Consider the following 16,923-nt stretch of genomic DNA (forward strand, 5'->3'; position numbering starts at 1 on the left):
TTGCTCAGCTCCTCCTGCTCTATAACATGCTGCGTGCAGATAGGACACTATGTACAATCTGCCCAGCTCCTCCTGCTCTATATCATGCTGCCTGCGGATAGGACACTATGTACAATCTTGCTCAGCTCTTCCTGCTCTATAACATGCTGCCTGCAGATAGGACACTATGTACAATCTGCCCAGCTCCTCCTGCTCTATATCAAGCTGCCTGCAGATAGGACACTATGAACATTCTGCTCAGCTCCTCCTGCTCTATAAGATGCTGCCTGCAGATAGGACACTATGTACATTCTGCTCAGCTTCTCCTGCTCTATAACATGCTGCCTGCAGATAGGACACTACTTGCAATCTGCTCAGCTATATAACATTCCCCCCAGATAATCTCTCATTTATCTACATTCCACCGCCCATAGCTTTTGAATGACCTATAAAATGCCTATAGATTGTAGCATTCGGCATCATATAGCTCATATCTGTGTTCTTACTGCTAACTAATCTGCTCTCATTTGTACCCACAGATACGACAAGAGGAAAGCGGAACCAGGAGTGTGACGGTGTGGAGTACATATTTATATCTAAACATTTGTTTGAAGCGGACATCCACAATAACAAGTAAGTGTGCGGCCCCGCTGCAGAGTACAGGACACAGATCCGTGCGAGGACTAGAGACGTGGCCTGTAACGGGAGAGCGGGGGTGCTGGTGTCATATCCAGGACTGCGCCAGGGTTCTTGTAGTGGATAACCTGAGATACATCATACATTATTCACCACGGTGTTCACAAGGCAGGACTGTTACTCCTGTGTGACGGGGAATCATTTGACTTGGTGATTTCGGAAGAAAGTAGACGGTAGGTAAATATAGGGCAAGGAGCGGGGTGTTCACTTTCAGATTAATTACAGGTCTGAAAATCTATGAAATGAACCCCGTCTGCCTTTTATCACATGGGACATCCATCTGTGCCTGTCATCAGTACAAGAGTATACACAAGCTCAGGTCCTCGAGGTGACACGTTGATGGATGAAGTCTTTATTTTTGGAATATTTTCAATGTTGGGATATGCCATCACTTTCTGAAGGGGTGGGGGGAGACTATGGCTAGCATGAACTCAGAAAAGAATTGGCCAACTCTCTTGAGTGTTTTGCTGCACCACTCCTACTCACTGGCTTGAAGGGAACTGCAGTCAGACAAATATCAGGTATTCTTCCTAACCCCTGTGTATACATGCACACCTGGCTAACCTGAGCTTCATGGTGTTCTCCATGGTGATCTGCCGCTCCATTAATATTTGGGGGTGCGGTCAACCTGCTGCTCCATTCATGATTGGATGAGATCTCGAAGTGCATGTGGTTGACCTTCCACTCCATTCATGTTGGGTGTTGATGGTCTCACAGCGCATGTAGTTGACCAGCTGCTCCATTCATGTTTGGATGAGGTATCACAGCACATGTGGTTGACCTGCTGTTTCATTCATTCATGTTTGGTGTTGATAGTCTCACAGCGCATGTAGTTGACCTGCTGCTCCATTCATGTTTGGTGTTGATAGTCTCACAGCACATGAAGTTGACCTGCTGCTCCATTCATGTTTGGTGTTGATAGTCTCACAGCGCATGTAGTTGACCTGCTTCTCCATTCATGTTTGGTGTTGATAGTCTCACAGCGCATGTAGTTGACCTGCTTCTCCATTCATGTTTGGTGTTGATAGTCTCACAGCGCATGTAGTTGACCTGCTTCTCCATTCATGTTTGGTGTTGATAGTCTCACAGCGCATGAAGTTGACCTGCTGCTCCATTCATGTTTGAATCGGTTATCACAGCGCATTTGGTTGACCTGCTGCTTCATTCATGTGTGGATGAGGTATCACAGCGCATGTAGTTGACCTGCTTCTCCATTCATGTTTGGTGTTGTTAGTCTCACAGCGCATGAAGTTGACCTGCTGCTCCATTCATGTTTGAATCGGTTATCACAGCGCATTTGGTTGACCTGCTGCTTCATTCATGTTTGGATGAGGTATCACAGCGCATGAAGTTGACCTGCTGCTCCATTCATGTTTGAATGGGTTATCACAGCGCATTTGGTTGACCTGCTGCTTCATTCATGTGTGGATGAGGTATCACAGCGCATGTAGTTGACCTGCTACTCTATGCATACGGTCGACCTGTTGCTCCATTCATGGGATGAGGTCTCACAATGCGTGTGGTTGACCTGCCACTCTATTCATGTTTTGTGGTGATTGTCGCATAGCACATTTGGTTGACCTGCTGCTCCTCTCATGTTCAGTTGTGTTCTCACTGCACATGTGGTTGACCTGCCGGTAATGATGATGATGTAATTACTGCGCATGTGGTCAACCTGCTGCTCTATTCATTGGTGGTGGTTGTCCCACAGTGCATGTGGTTGACCTGCTGCTCTATTGGTTTTGGGTATTGTCCACACAGCACATGTGCTACTCCATTCATGTTTGGTGGTGGTCTCACAGGGAATGTATTTGATGTGCTGCTCCATTCATGTTCTGATATGGTCTTGCAACATAAGTGATTGACCTGCCACTCCATTCATGATTTGGAAATGGTCTTACAGCACATGTGGTTGACCTGCTGCTTCATTCGTGTTTGATGATGTATTATGGGGCATGTGGCTGGCCTGACACTCGATTCATGTTCGGTGGGGCCTACTGGGCAGCATGTTAACCCCCATACTAAGAAGTAATAATTCTACAACTTGGACCAACCTTTTTGAAAACAAAGGAACGGACATGCTGAAATTCAACATGCTTTCCCTCTGATGAGATGAATGAAGGATGAATTTCATCTCCGCATTATTTCCTCCTGGTCAATCCCATGTTTGGGCCGCCCATGGTTCTCCAGCTGTCTCGGAACATTGCTGGAACTTCCAGTCCCACATCATCTGGCGAGCGATGGATCACCTGCCTCTGACCCAGCGTGTGATTGGCAGGCCGCTCCGCCGCGCATATGTTTAATATTTTAAGCTGCCTTGTTTTGGTTTTTAAGCAGCAGATAAGCGTTTACGGCGGGTAATCTACCATCTTCTCTCTGTCAACACTGACAAAGCCTTCCCCGCTTTAGATATTGGCAACGCCAGGCAGCTATACCTCAGCGGGCAATGAAATTTCAGTAGTTTCAATTGTTTAACTTCTCCAGTGTTTTATTGCGTAGCATTAGCTCAGACAAAGAGGTGATGGAAAACATTAGTGGGCTCTTAGGCTGGAGTGTTTTTTCGGGCCGGTTAACTGTAACACTAGCAGGTGTTAGTGATTTAGAAATGTAAAATACAAGCGTTATATATATCTATATATATATGTTCAAAAATGACACAGAACGGACTTGGCAGAACAACCACTTCTTCAAAAACATGGGAAGATAACATAAAAATCCTTCTGCTTCCAATTTACTCTTAGGAATGATTTATCAATGTCTCTATTCTGTAGAAAAATAACATTCTTCTCTCTCTCTTCTAAATTGATAAGGTTTATTGAATACGGCGAATATAAAAATAATTACTACGGCACAAGCATCGACTCCGTGCGCTCTGTCCTGGCCAAGAACAAAGTGTGTCTCCTCGATATACAGCCCCACGTGAGTATCTCTGAAGATGTGCGGTTTTATGTCAGGAAATTATACAGGGAGCAATATCCTACTTTTACCCCATTATTACCGAGCAGGAACTTTTCTATAATAAGCTTAAAGGGAACCTGTCATCAGGTTTTACCCAACTAAACTACTAGCCCCCTCAGGTAGAGTATCAAATGTCCTTTCTAGAATTCCCTCTTTTATGTGAAATATCGCCTGTTTACCTATAAAAAAAAAATCTCTCCCAAAGTCAGGCAAAAATGACTATTCTCATCCGATTTTCACATGAGATGAGTCAAGTTTAGTGGTTGCAGGAGGCATTTCACTTCAGACATCTTTGTTTTCGGTTCTATAGAACCTAGAAACATTCTTTCTGTAGTGTATTAAAGAAATGAATCTCTTCTTTCAGGTCCAATAAACCTACGGGTGAGCTGCAGAACTGGACATACAGGCAGTTAGATAAGGATCACGTTCCCGCCTACTTTTTATTTCTATAGCTGTGTGTACCTCTAGTTCTGTAGCTCACGAAGCCTTTAGCCATATATTATGTGTATGAGATCCCTATATTTAAAGGGAACCTACCATCACAGATCAACATAATAAGGTAGATGCAATGGTAGGTTGCCGCTATACTGTTAGACCCATAGTATTTTTGAATACTCATTAAATTAATTTGAGGCACTGAAATTCTTCATTTTTTATATAAGCAAGTTATCAACAGAGGCTACTGGGGCGTGTAGTAGTCTCTTTGTGGAGCAAAGGCTACTTCACTCCCCAGTAGCCTGTGTCGATCCCACCTACGAGCACATCTTCCAGCAGCCCTCGACCGTGAAGCCGTCATCTGCTCATGCGCGTCTCTGCATAGATAGTCTATGGCAATTGCACATGCGCAGAGGGCCTATAGCTGCTACAAGGAGCACGATTCAGACGCTTTGGTAGGGGGGATTGACACAGTCTACTGGGGTGCGGGTAACCAATCATTCTCTGAGCACCGAGGGAGCTCGGTTTTGGACACTAAACTTGACTCCTCTCATCTGAAAATGATTTAAGTAGAGTCACCTTTGCCTGATTTTAAGATATATATATATATATTTTTAAATAAACGGATGGGATTTCACATAAGAGGAAAAAATATACATACATTAAAGTGTACCCCTGAATATATCTACGTACAGTACTCACAGAATAAAGGATATTTGGGGGCATTGTGAGAAAAATATGAATAGCAGCAAAACTTCTTTTGGACTTCTTTTTACAGCAAAACGTCTTTTAGAGAGAAGGTGATCACCCCAAAGAAGAATAAATATTTACAAAGGGATTAAAAATTATTTTTAAAAATCTTGTCATAGCAGGAATGGTATTCATGGAAAATGTTTTGGCAACTGGCTGGAGCAGGAGTCTCCACCGCATCTGCTGTAATCGGAGAAACAGATAATTAAACTCCACCCCTATGACTCTGTCCCCAATAGTCCATCTCCAACCCATCATAGTAGATCAATCTATATGATGCTTCAGTATCATTCAGAAAATACTGCAGAGTGAACAGAGGCAGTCTACCAGCAGTTTTTGCCATATAACACTGTAGACAGTGTTGGGTATTGGCCCTAGAGATATGCGTAACTATACCTTTTATGTGTGTTGTTAGTAGCACCAGGACTGTGAAATAAATGCATTTGTATTCCACAATTGTAGCAGGACTTAGTGCCCTTCTGTGCTGTGAGATCACTGCTTTGAGCTGCTGGTCAGTCCCTCCCTCCTGCTTTTAGTTAAAACTATAGCAAACTTCTGGTTAAATACTACAGCTTTTATTGTAGGAAGGGACTATGGAGCAGCTCAATGACATACTCTCAGGATCTGTGAATAAGTTCACTTGCACAGCAGTGTGAGGATTCTTTTTCCCGCTACTATCCTGAAATAGAAATCCATTTTTTCACAGTCCTGCTGCTACTAATAACACTCACTGTAAAACGGCTGCTACTGAATGTGAAACTCCTTGTGTTCAGTACCTCTGATTCAATCCCTTTAAATGGGCTATTTGTGCAGTAGCTCTCCCTTTTACCCAGGGCTTACAATAACAATAGACGGATCTTGGAAATCTCACTACAAATGATCCGTGAGTCTAGACGATCGCCGCACCCCGTCCGCTCCAGATGCTTGCGGGAAGAACATGTCTATTTTATCTGGGGAAGCCATAATGAGTGTTTTCTGGATTCTTGCTGCAGGTGACACGTTTTAGCGGAATTCATTTACTACATTTATTTGACAAAAAGCTCTTGGGGGCGAATGACCTCCGCGCTGAGTGTGCGAGCGAGACTGTCCAGCCATCTCCTCACTCCTGTTACATTCTGCAGACACAGAGAGGAGCTTTCACTCCCAATTTCTCAACTTTATCTTCAGCTTTGATGCATTAACGCCAAGTATCGGATGTTATTAATGCGCAGCAGGACGGAGGGTTCTTTTAAGGCAAATGACCTAAAATTCTGCTGTTTGTAGCTTTTTTAACAGCCACTTAAGGGGATCCCTATAGATAGTCGCCACACGCTGTCTGTACACTATATTGTGTGACCTCCAGTGTGGCATACAGAGCTGGAGCCAGAACTGGGCATACCCGGGCAAGTGTCGGGGCCCAAAGATGCTGGGGGGCCCACATAAGGCTGTACATTAGGAATCCATGGGGATGAGGGGGCCTGTATCTACTGAATCCATAGGGGCTGAGCGGGGTTTATATAGCTTAACCATGAGGGGGCTGTATATAAAATAACCATGAGGGGGCTGTATATAAAATAAACATGAGGATGCTGTTCGATATAGTAAACTAACATATATTTTAGGCAACAGGAGACTGTTTTAGTTTCAGAATTTTTATTGCCGCCATGTGAGTTCACTGCAAAGGGGCCCACTGAGGCTCTGTCGCCCAGGGGCCCACTGAAACCTGGAACCAACCCTGCCTATTGATGCCTATTTGGGTGGCTCCTATAAAGACTGCCTTGACACCTACTAGCACTTATCAGTGACCTTTTAGGCTCTGTGTGATGGCATTGCAACAAAATGTACAGATCGCAAAAAGATTTGATATAATTGATATAATTGTCATGTATTTATTTGGATCTTTGATCCTTCAGAGTTTAGGAGTCCAGTGGGCGGTCCTACTTGAGAGCCTTCCTTGTAGTATACATACAGATGTGACTGATTGCATTAGTCATGTATTAAGACCGCCCACTGGACTCCCAAGCTTAAAATGAGAATGTTATGTGTATCCATAAAACTATATATACAGTTTCTTGGCTCCTCTGTGCGAGGGCTTGTTTTCTGTTTAGCAAATTGTACTTCCTAGCGTCAGTAATTAATATTTGGGGACTGTACAACCTACTCATCAATTTTTATAAAAATGTTAAAATTTTTTGCAAATGTTGAATAGGTGGCAATTTGGACATTTGGGCACTTTTTTCTGTTACTGGGTTCACCAACTGAAATAATCATTTTTATATTTTGATAGATCTGGGTGCAGCAATAACAAACATGTTTGTGGGGGGTTTTGTTTATTTTTATATTAGTTCTAGGGAAAGGGGGGTAATTTTTTTTCTACTTTTTTTTCAGGCCCCATAGAGTACTTTATCCCCAGGGGGTCTGATTGCTCCTCCCTTACACGACCCGATTACAGACAATTAATGTGTGCAAATTGGAAGCCCTGGAGTCTCGAAGAGACTTCAAGCTGTTATATCGATGGGTCGCGTCCCTCGATGAAGCCACAAAGGGCGATGATCCTTACCAAAATGACGACGCAGTGGGCGGAGTTCTGAGTAGGAGTGGCCACTTTAAATTACTTTAAATCAAAACTGTCATCAGACCTTCAGAATTAAAGCACTAATGGTCAAAATCCACTTCTATTACTTATGTAATTTCAGGAGCTTGATGCCAAATTTCGGATTTGGTAAGAATAAGACCCCTTAATGGGGTTGCTATCCGCTCCGACTTGGCTCATATAGTAGAACTATGACATATACTGTAGTATAGACCTGTCCTATCTGCAGTTCCCCAGTCCAGAGACACATCCAGTTATCTCTATCCGTAGAAGTTTTCTCATTCGGCACTCCCCAATAATCGCCCTTGTAGTAAATGTCTTATATGATCTGCACCAATCTCTTTATTCCGTTTCTGAAGTTTTCGAGCAGCCACTCCATAAGCGCACACTTGGGACGCTGTTAAATTAGTCTTGCTAAGATTTTATGGCCATTGTAGCACAATTCTTCAGTTTTATTATGCCCCCCTGACTCGGCTAGTACAGGTCTCCTAGTGCTTACTAAGCAGTGTCTTCTGTACTTGCCAAGGTTCTTGGATGAAGGTTTGTAAGCGAGATTATCATTATCCAAAAACTTTGTACTCGGTGGGAAGTCTGCTTTACAGCGCTGTAAAACTGTACACCTCAGACTGTTACTGAGGCCTGTCATCAGTGTGACGGTGGTGAATGTGGCTGTACAGGTAGCGGCTTCAGGGTTCAGACGTGACCGCTATGTATCCATCTTCTTGAGGGAGCTATGGTCAGGGAAAGATCAGTTATTCCTTTCAGAAGCCGAAACTTTTACAGTCGTTCCAAAAGTCAGAATTTTTTATCTGAAAGGGATTGTATGAACTTTGATTGTTATACTCTCTCCTTGGATCTGAACGGTGGGTTGACCCTCTGCTTGGACCATCACCGAAATAGAGAATAAGTAGAGCAGTAGTTCGGCCATACTATAGGTGTGACAGAAAATGCTAAATATTTCACTGCAGACGATTCACCATCTATGATGGAAGAGCTCTGTGCTTGGCAATTTCTGACACTCCCTTAGTATTGAATGGAGTAGTAGGACCCATAATCAAGTGACTGCAAAATGTATTAATAAGCATGGTGCCCCGATACTCGTGATCGGTAGGGGTCCCAGCAATCCAAATTTAGACCATCCCTTTCTATTATACCTTCTCCCCTTTTTATCTTCACATATTATCTTTAGATATTATGTATATTTTAATTTGCAGCTTTTTTACTCCACAAAAGTGATGCAAATGCTTTGATAAATTCCTGCCACAGCTTTACCACACACCCATCATATGGAGCTTAAGATATTACTGCATAAACTCCTCAACTCCCCCTAGTGGTGACCACCAGCAACCAGATTTTTTTTCAACACCTTTATTCTTGGAAAGAAGGCTAGCTTCTCCATAGCAAGTATATTTTAAGTTCTCAAATATTTGAAGTGTTTTTCAGCGTGAATTTCCATTCCAATATCGAGTACAATTTTTTATTTGCCATCCTGAAATTCCTGGAAAACCCCTTTTAAATGCCTTTTCTATGGCTATTTGTTTTGTTGATGCATTCTTCCTTTATAGGACATTAGGATTGTCCAACCCACAAAAGTTTCCGTTGTAGTCGGTAAAAAATATTTCCAAAAAGATCCAGAACTAAACTTCCCTTCCAGATATATCAGAATTTCAGCCATTTCATCCAGTAACAGAGGCTGTTCCGTAAGAAATGCCATAGTCGGAGGCTGTTACGTGACGGGCACGCTACATGCAGCTTGTAAGCGCTCAATGGCGGAGTATTTGGGGCCTCGCACTGTTTTCGTAGGATGCTTTCTTGACCTATTTTAATCAAATTCCATCTGAACCGCGCTCTGCCAGAAGCCAAACACTAGTTAAAGCAGAGTTGATCCTCTCCCTAAATAAACAGCACCGGGTAAAGGGGGCGACGGCATCCACAAGATGGAACGTATTTGGACTTTTTTTTTCACACCAAAAAGAAAAATGGTTACAATTTCCAGGGTTTTCATTGCTGCCTTTTTAATGTAACTTTCTGTCCAGATATGACATCACTCTGTATAGTTGAAAGGGGAATTATTAATAGACAGCAATGGTGGTTGACAGCGAACAAACCGGCTTTTTTTTTTTTTGGGCTTAGTTAGAAATGAAAATATCCATTCCGTATGTTGACATAGGTCGGCTTGAAATATAATTGCCACCAAATTCAAAAAGCAGAGTGTAAGCTTTGGGCATAAACATGCCTACTGGCTGTGGTAAGCGTCACGCCTGCCAAAACTTATCAAACTTTCCAGGACTGGCAAAGCGAGTGGAAATTAAAGGCTGCTAACCATAGAAATAACAGCAGATACAGTAAGTGTTTTTAAAGGAAATGTTAGCGTACTAGCATACACATTCGAAAAATGTAATGTGTTTCCCATTACTAGATGTCTTTATTTCGGACGAATATCTAATTTTTTTTTTTTCTGTTTGTTCCTTTCCTCCCACCATAGAGCATAAAACACTTAAGGACGTATGAATTCAAACCTTTTGTCATATTTATCAAGCCGCCATCTATCGAACGCCTGCGGGAGACCAGGAAGAACGCCAAAGTTATCTCCAGCAAAGATGAGCGGGTGTCATCGAAACTCTTCACAGTAAGTGTTCCCTATGGAGATAGGTAGTGAAAGGCTATTGATTTTTTTCTTTGTGGTTTAATAATGTACATTTTGCTGTGTAGGGTTTAAAGGAAATCTACCACCAGGATGAAGGATTGTAAACCCAGTGCACTGACATACTGGTGTATGCCCCCTTTGTCAGGAACTGCTCTTCTTTTAGCTTCTTATGTCCTAGTTTTTTTTAAAAAAAAAAGACTATTAAAATTATGCAAATGAGCCTGAGGGGCTCCATAGGTGTTAATGGAACCTGGAGACCCTCAGACTCATTTGCATAATTTTAAAGACTTTAAAAAAAAAGAGGGCATAAGAAGCTAAAAGAAGAGCAGGTGCTGCCATTTGCGACACACACCAGTATGTTAGTGTGCTTGGTTTACAGTAGATGTGCTTTAAGAAAACTAAACTTAGAGTCAAATGTGAGCCGCAGAAAATTTGCCAGTCCGCAGGACCTGTAGAAATCCATTGCATCTGTCGCTTCCCCGCTCAGGTCAGCCGGAGTTCACCTTCTTGTTCCTGGTGCATGTAAGTGCATTGGATGCAACACAATTTGAACCTTAAATCCCGCGGTCAGTCCAAATCAGTCGGATCGTCCAACGGCCCGCCCCATAATTTCTGTTGCATGAAAGCCGGCGCAATAGCGCCAAAATACGATCGCTTGCGACACGATCCCCAGTTAAATACCTGTCAGCGCCGCAAATCCCGAAAACCTTGGAAAACCCGGCGAAAGTGCGTTCCGCAGACCCTTAGTAAATAAGCCCCATTGTTGTGGAATGGACAAAGAGATTGACTTCCTACTCCAAAACCATGAGTAACATGAGTCTCCACTACAAGGTTTACCACAAGATTTTGTAGCCCCAGGTTGAGCCTCCATGTTGGCCAAGATGTTTGGAATCTGCATTAGCTGAAAAGTGCTCAATAGGGTTGAGGTCAGAGCTTTGAGCAGGATTCTTGAGTTCTTCTTCCATGTCTTTATGAAGCTGAATATGTACATGAGTTATGCAGAATCAGAAAATAGTTTTCCTAAACTGTTCCAAAGATGAATTCATACAAATGTCATCATAGTCTTTGTCTTTTGTAGCCATAAAGACGTGCACCTGCAGTTTTGACCATACAAAGCTACAGAGGTGTTTGATTTCCTGGAGATCTGTTGTATGTATTGTTAGTAGCAGCAGGACTGTGAAAGGATTGTAGCTTGATTCGGAGTACTCAGGTGCCCTGGTGTATGAGATCACTTCAGTGTTCTGCTGTACAGCCCTTCCCTCTGCCCTAAATCACTACTGTAGCCATCTGCACTGGTGTGTAAGATGTCTTCAGTGTACTGCTGTACAGCCCGTCCCTGTGCTATAAATCACTGCTGTAGCCTGCTGCACTGGTGTGTAAGATGTCTTCAGTGTACTACTGTGCTATAAATCACTGCTGTAGCCTGCTGCACTGGTGTGTGAGATGGCTTCGGTATACTGCTGCACAGAGCTTTTCTCTGCTCTGAATCACTGCTGTAGCCTGCTTATGTTTGCGTACTACAGCAGTTACTAAGAGGAAAGGGGCTATATTGTAAGGAAAAAAAAACCTCTTAAACAAAACAAAGGGGTCAATATTTTTTTGCTGATCTGTGGTATTCCTTGAAGAGATCTCACACACCAGTGCACCAGAGTGCTATGAATCAAGCTACAAACTTAATAAGTCATCACAGTAAATGTATTTTTCACAGTCCAGCTGCTACTAATACCACATACAAAGGTATAGTTACACACATCCCCAGAGCTGATACTTTACTCATCAATGAAATAAGGTGCCTTAGCCTCAACCTTGCCCCACACCCTTACCCTGGCTTCGCTAACTGTTTTAGTTGGCACTATGTGTCCTGGTGGGTAGTGATCTTTAAAATGTGGATACATCATGGATCTCCAGAGAACAGTTCTTCTTCTGTTATCTATAGATTTCTTCATTCTAGCACATGACATTTATGCTGCATAGTAAGAATAAGGAGCAGGATTGTGCAGTGTGCGTTACTAGAAGAAAATGTGTTATCATTTCATAAAATTTTATTAACTTAAACATTTTCAGGCCTTGCAATAACGGATCACATAAAGCAAGAATTTCACCAAAGTCAATTTTCAATTCATATGTTCTGGTAGCAGAGAGGTTAAGTAAATGCTCGTATATATTAATATGTATACATACGCAGCACAAAGATGAACATGGTCGGGGGTATATACGGGCACAATTTCAGGACTTGCAATAAAGCAGCTACAAAAAGTTGATTCATTATATATATACACACACATCTCTGAGCTATACAGGGACCTTTAAGAATAAAAAAAATCATGGCTAAAAAATAAAAAAAAAATCAGGTCATTGTACAGGGAGGGGGAGGGGATAAGCTGTGACATCATCTATTGTCAGTAGTGATGTAATGATGGGTCAGTGTTATCTATATAGAGGTCATTGTACAGGAGGAGGAGGAGATAAGCTGTGACATCATCTATTGTCAGTAGTGATGTAATGATGGGTCAGTGTTATCTATATAGAGGACATTGTACAGGGAGGGGGAGATAAGCTGTGACATCATCTATTGTCAGTAGTGATGTAATGATGGGTCAGTGTTATCTATATAGAGGTCATTGTACAGGGAGGGGGAGGAGATAAGCTGTGACATCATCTATTGTCAGTAGTGATGTAATGATGGGTCAGTGTTATCTATATAGAGGTCATTGTACAGGGAGGGGGAGGAGATAAGCTGTGACATCATCTATTGTCAGTAGGGATGTAATGATGGGTCAGTGTTATCTATATAGAGGTCATTGTACAGGGAGGGGGAGGAGATAAGCTGTGACATCATCTATTGTCAGTAGGGATGTAATGATGGGTCAGTGTTATCTATATAGAGGTCATTGTACAGGGAGGGGGAGGAGATAAGCTGTGACATCATCTATTGTCAGTAGTGATGTAATGATGGGGCAGATATATATCACTAGTGACAATGGATGATATCACAGTTTATTTCTTTCTTTCATGAATATTCAATTAGGGTTTGTCGCACATCACATCAATAAATTAAAAACTTGGAGGGGTTTGGGTACCTATCATTCAGTATACTTGGCACACAGAAATCCTCATCTCAGCTACTACCACTTATACAATGTACGGTAATCCATAAATGTGTAATTATATTCTATAATCCTGGAGTACTGGTTAATGATTTAAGTCATTGACGATAATTAAGGATTTAGGATGAGAGGTGGGTGACTGTCCCCCGTTGTATGTATTTGGGGAGCTCTTATTTCCTTTGCTATATAAACATCAGTAAATAGTGCGTCCATTCAGATGTGCAGCTCCATAAATCCGGCGGTGGAATTCCTCATCTCCAGTCATTTCCTCCTGAGTCTCCTCGCTCGCTGACCGCTGGTTTGTCCAGGCAAATCTTCCCTTTATTGGTTGGAGCTGTTAGTAAACACGGGGCCGTGCCAGCAATGTGGACTCGTTCAGCTCGGTTAGAAGACGGGCGCAATGATATAAAGGACATACACAGCTCATTACTTTGTGGTCTCCGCTGGTTCTGCTTGTGCATTCTGCATAATTGACTCTAAACATAGAGGGGGAAATGTAACATGTGAACACTGCTATATGGAGCGCGCCGTAATGAGAGGCAGGAAGATGGAAAACGTTTGGCTGGCCGAGTCCCAAATCCTGCAGAATATACACTGTGTTCCCATATGCCCTCGGCTTAGGCTGCCCACTGGTACTGGCATTGCTTAGACTCATCTTCTCTGTCTGTTTGGTGTAATGTGAAGGAACTAGGATATTGTAGCTCTATATGAACGGGTGCATGACCGGGCGCTCAACTGCAAGAGACCGGACTAGTAACCAGCCCCCAAGATGTACCACAGAAACCATATACTACATTTGTACAATGACTAATACAGACCACTGAGCAGACAATAATAATACTGCAGACCCTCCTGGAGCAGACCTTTAATACAGGAGACCCCTAGAGTAGATCTATAATACAGAAGACCCCCCCCCCAGATTAGACCTATAATAGAGGAGACCCATAGAGCCGATGTAAAATAGTGGAGACCCCCAGAGCCATCATTGATGGCAACGCTCATGGGTCAGGCAGCAGCATGCGGGCCGCGGGTTACACGACCCTGATCTAGAGATTGTAGAATATACTTACCGTGTAATTATCACTGTTTACAAGGAAGAACTAGGGAAACAGGAAAGGGAAAACTTTACTTATTCTCTACGGAGCAGTGGTGGCACGGGAACCAGAGCCACCTCTGTGGGCGGCTGAGCACAGAGTTTGGCCGTTCGGTTGATTGACTCAAGGCCTCCTCCTTCAGTCCTGGGTAGCCCCGGATGTTCTGCGTTCAGCGCTTTTTTTTTTTATTCCATACTTCACGGGACTTCAGGAGGAGCGTGGAGGTATGGACAGGCCTGGATTATTATTGGAGATCCTGCCCTGCAATTCTTCCTGTTTGGGGGCCCTGGTTGAAATCAGCCATGATAATCTGACGGTATTGGTGTCCTCATGGCGCCAATACAATTGAAAGATGTGGCAGAGCGGGGAGCAATAAGTTGCTGATAAATTAGCTGTGTAGTCACTTTGAGATACATAGGTGGGCTGTCGTTATGGTTTCTAAATAGTTCACAATCACTGCTATAGTGTAATGTAGTTGGATACAGGCAGTCCCCTACTTAAGAACACCTGACTTACATACGACCCCTAGTTACAAACGGACCTCTGGATGTTGGTAATTACTGTACTTTAGCCTTAGGCTACAATAAACCGCTAGAACAGTTATCACAGGTATCTGCAATGAAGCTTTAGTGTTATTCCTGGTTCTAATGACAGTCCAACATTTTAAAAATCCAATTGTCACAGAGACCAAAAAAAATTTGGCTGCGGGTTACAATGATAAAGTATACAGTTCCGACTTACATACAAATTCAACTTAAGAACAAACCTACAGACCCTATCTTGTATGTAACCCGGGGACTGCCTGTATACGTCTTACCTAGAATGTAATGCAGAGGTAGTGGGATATTGTGGTTCTCCATAGAGTAATGTACATAGGTAGGTAGTGGGATACAGTACTTCATTATAGTGCAGTGCAGAGGTAATAGGAAATTGTACACCTCTGTTGTAAAGCTATATTCACACACATGTGCCAGCCGTACCATAGCACGGCGGGCACACGTTGGTGCCTGGGAGAGGATGACCAAATATACGTCCCCCAACAACTGTGTGAATGAGGCCTAATACATAGATAGGAGTATAGAGAATGTAGCTGCAGTTGCATATAACTTTTAGTTTTGAGTTAGAATCTCCCCTCCTGGAAGCCCCTCAGGACTGACACCAAACAGGAGGAAACCTATCCCAAGCAGGAGGCAGGTAGACTTTATCTATTATTGGTTGTTTTCATTCTACCTCACATTGTCTTCCATTTTTTTTGTTCCTTACAGGAAGAAGACTTTGAAGAAATGATTAGGTCGGCACAAGTCATGGAGACACAGTACGGCCACTACTTTGACAGAACCATCGTAAATGATGACCTCACCATAGCGTACAATGAACTGAAGTCCACCTTGGACAGGCTGGAGTCCGACAGCTTCTGGGTACCAGTGAGCTGGCTCCATTCCTGAGCCCCCGGCACGTGGCACAAATACTTTTTATTTTATGTTATTTTTTTTATTACGCGTCCTATGGTGGGCTCTTACATCCGCTACAGTTGAATTCATTTTAAATCTTTCATTTTATCGTGTTTTGTTCTCAGAGACTTCTCACCATGTGTCCGAATCGAGAGCAGCTTGCTTGTTTTTATGTATGTGGAGATCAGATCTAGCCGTAAGAGTGCGGCCCGTGTGTCGTACGGTTACAATGAAGTTACAATGTGGTAATGCTGTCAGTTATGAACCATAGAAAGTCAGTGTATGGGTTATGCTTAATCTACTTGGTCAGGGGCAGCCGGGGTCACACTTTACCTCATGACTCGATGAGCTGCTTGGTTGCAGATAATCATCCTGTATATATACGTCTTCCACTGTGTGTACATACTCGTAATTTGTACAAATTAACTGAAACGGGTTGTTCCAAACGACAAACCTATCTTCCAAAAGCAGCGCCACACCTCTCAACTGGTCAATTGTGGCATTGCAGCTCATCTCCATTGAAGTTAAAGGGGTTGTCTGAGACTTTATAAAAAAAAAAAACAAAGATGGCCGGGAGGGGACTGTTTAAAAAAAATAAATATGTACTTACCTCCCAGCGCCCTCAGGGTGTCCGGCATACAGCTTCCGGCCAGACCCAACACCCATCCGTCCTGCATATACAATGCTGTAAACAGGGACGGGTGGAAGTGGCCGGACAGAAGCGGAATGTTTCCGCGGCCATGTTTGTTTATGTGTGGCACAGATCGGGGGACATCGGAGGGCGCCGGAAGGTAAGTACATGTTTAGTAAAGTCTCGGACAACCCCTTTAATAAAGCCGAGGTGCAATACCCCATTCAACCTGATGTGGCGCTGTTTCTCGGTAAAACGCCACATTATCACAGGTCGATACACTGGATAGGACAAGGTTCCTGAGAACGGTCCTGTATGTATAATAAGCCTTGGAATGACTGGATTCTCATTTATTTATGCATCATTGTATTATATCGCTCGCAATTCTGGAATGTTACAGAATTATTTGTCTACAGTTTACAAGGCTATTGAAAGATTTTATTTTGTATTTTAATTTTTTAGTTTTAAAATCTCTGTCATGTGACTTTACCTTATTTTTTTTTTAAATTTTAATCATCTGTATTTTTAGTGGATTTTCCAAAAATAATTACAACGAGGGGAAAGGGAATGGTGGAATAGCAAACACAAGGAGACCCTCGCTGT

The 16,923-nt window shown here is 42.8% G+C and overlaps 1 protein-coding gene across 2 annotated transcripts in view; it reads left to right on the top strand.

The window, feature by feature from the left end:
* The window catches only part of MPP7 (MAGUK p55 scaffold protein 7), a 227,840-nt gene extending 211,141 nt beyond the window's left edge, over positions 1 to 16,699 (top strand). For both annotated transcript variants that reach the window (XM_072154085.1, XM_072154086.1), the window contains exons 15-18: positions 519 to 612; positions 3,486 to 3,594; positions 9,876 to 10,019; positions 15,504 to 16,699. In XM_072154085.1, the coding sequence (XP_072010186.1) occupies positions 519 to 612; positions 3,486 to 3,594; positions 9,876 to 10,019; positions 15,504 to 15,683 (527 nt within the window). In that variant the 3' untranslated portion in view covers positions 15,684 to 16,699. The remainder of the gene's footprint in view (positions 1 to 518; positions 613 to 3,485; positions 3,595 to 9,875; positions 10,020 to 15,503) is intronic.
* The last annotated feature ends 224 nt before the right edge of the window (positions 16,700 to 16,923 follow it).

The sequence above is a fragment of the Engystomops pustulosus genome, chromosome 5 (genome assembly GCF_040894005.1).
Source record: "Engystomops pustulosus chromosome 5, aEngPut4.maternal, whole genome shotgun sequence".
In the NCBI taxonomy this organism is placed as follows: domain Eukaryota; kingdom Metazoa; phylum Chordata; class Amphibia; order Anura; family Leptodactylidae; genus Engystomops; species Engystomops pustulosus.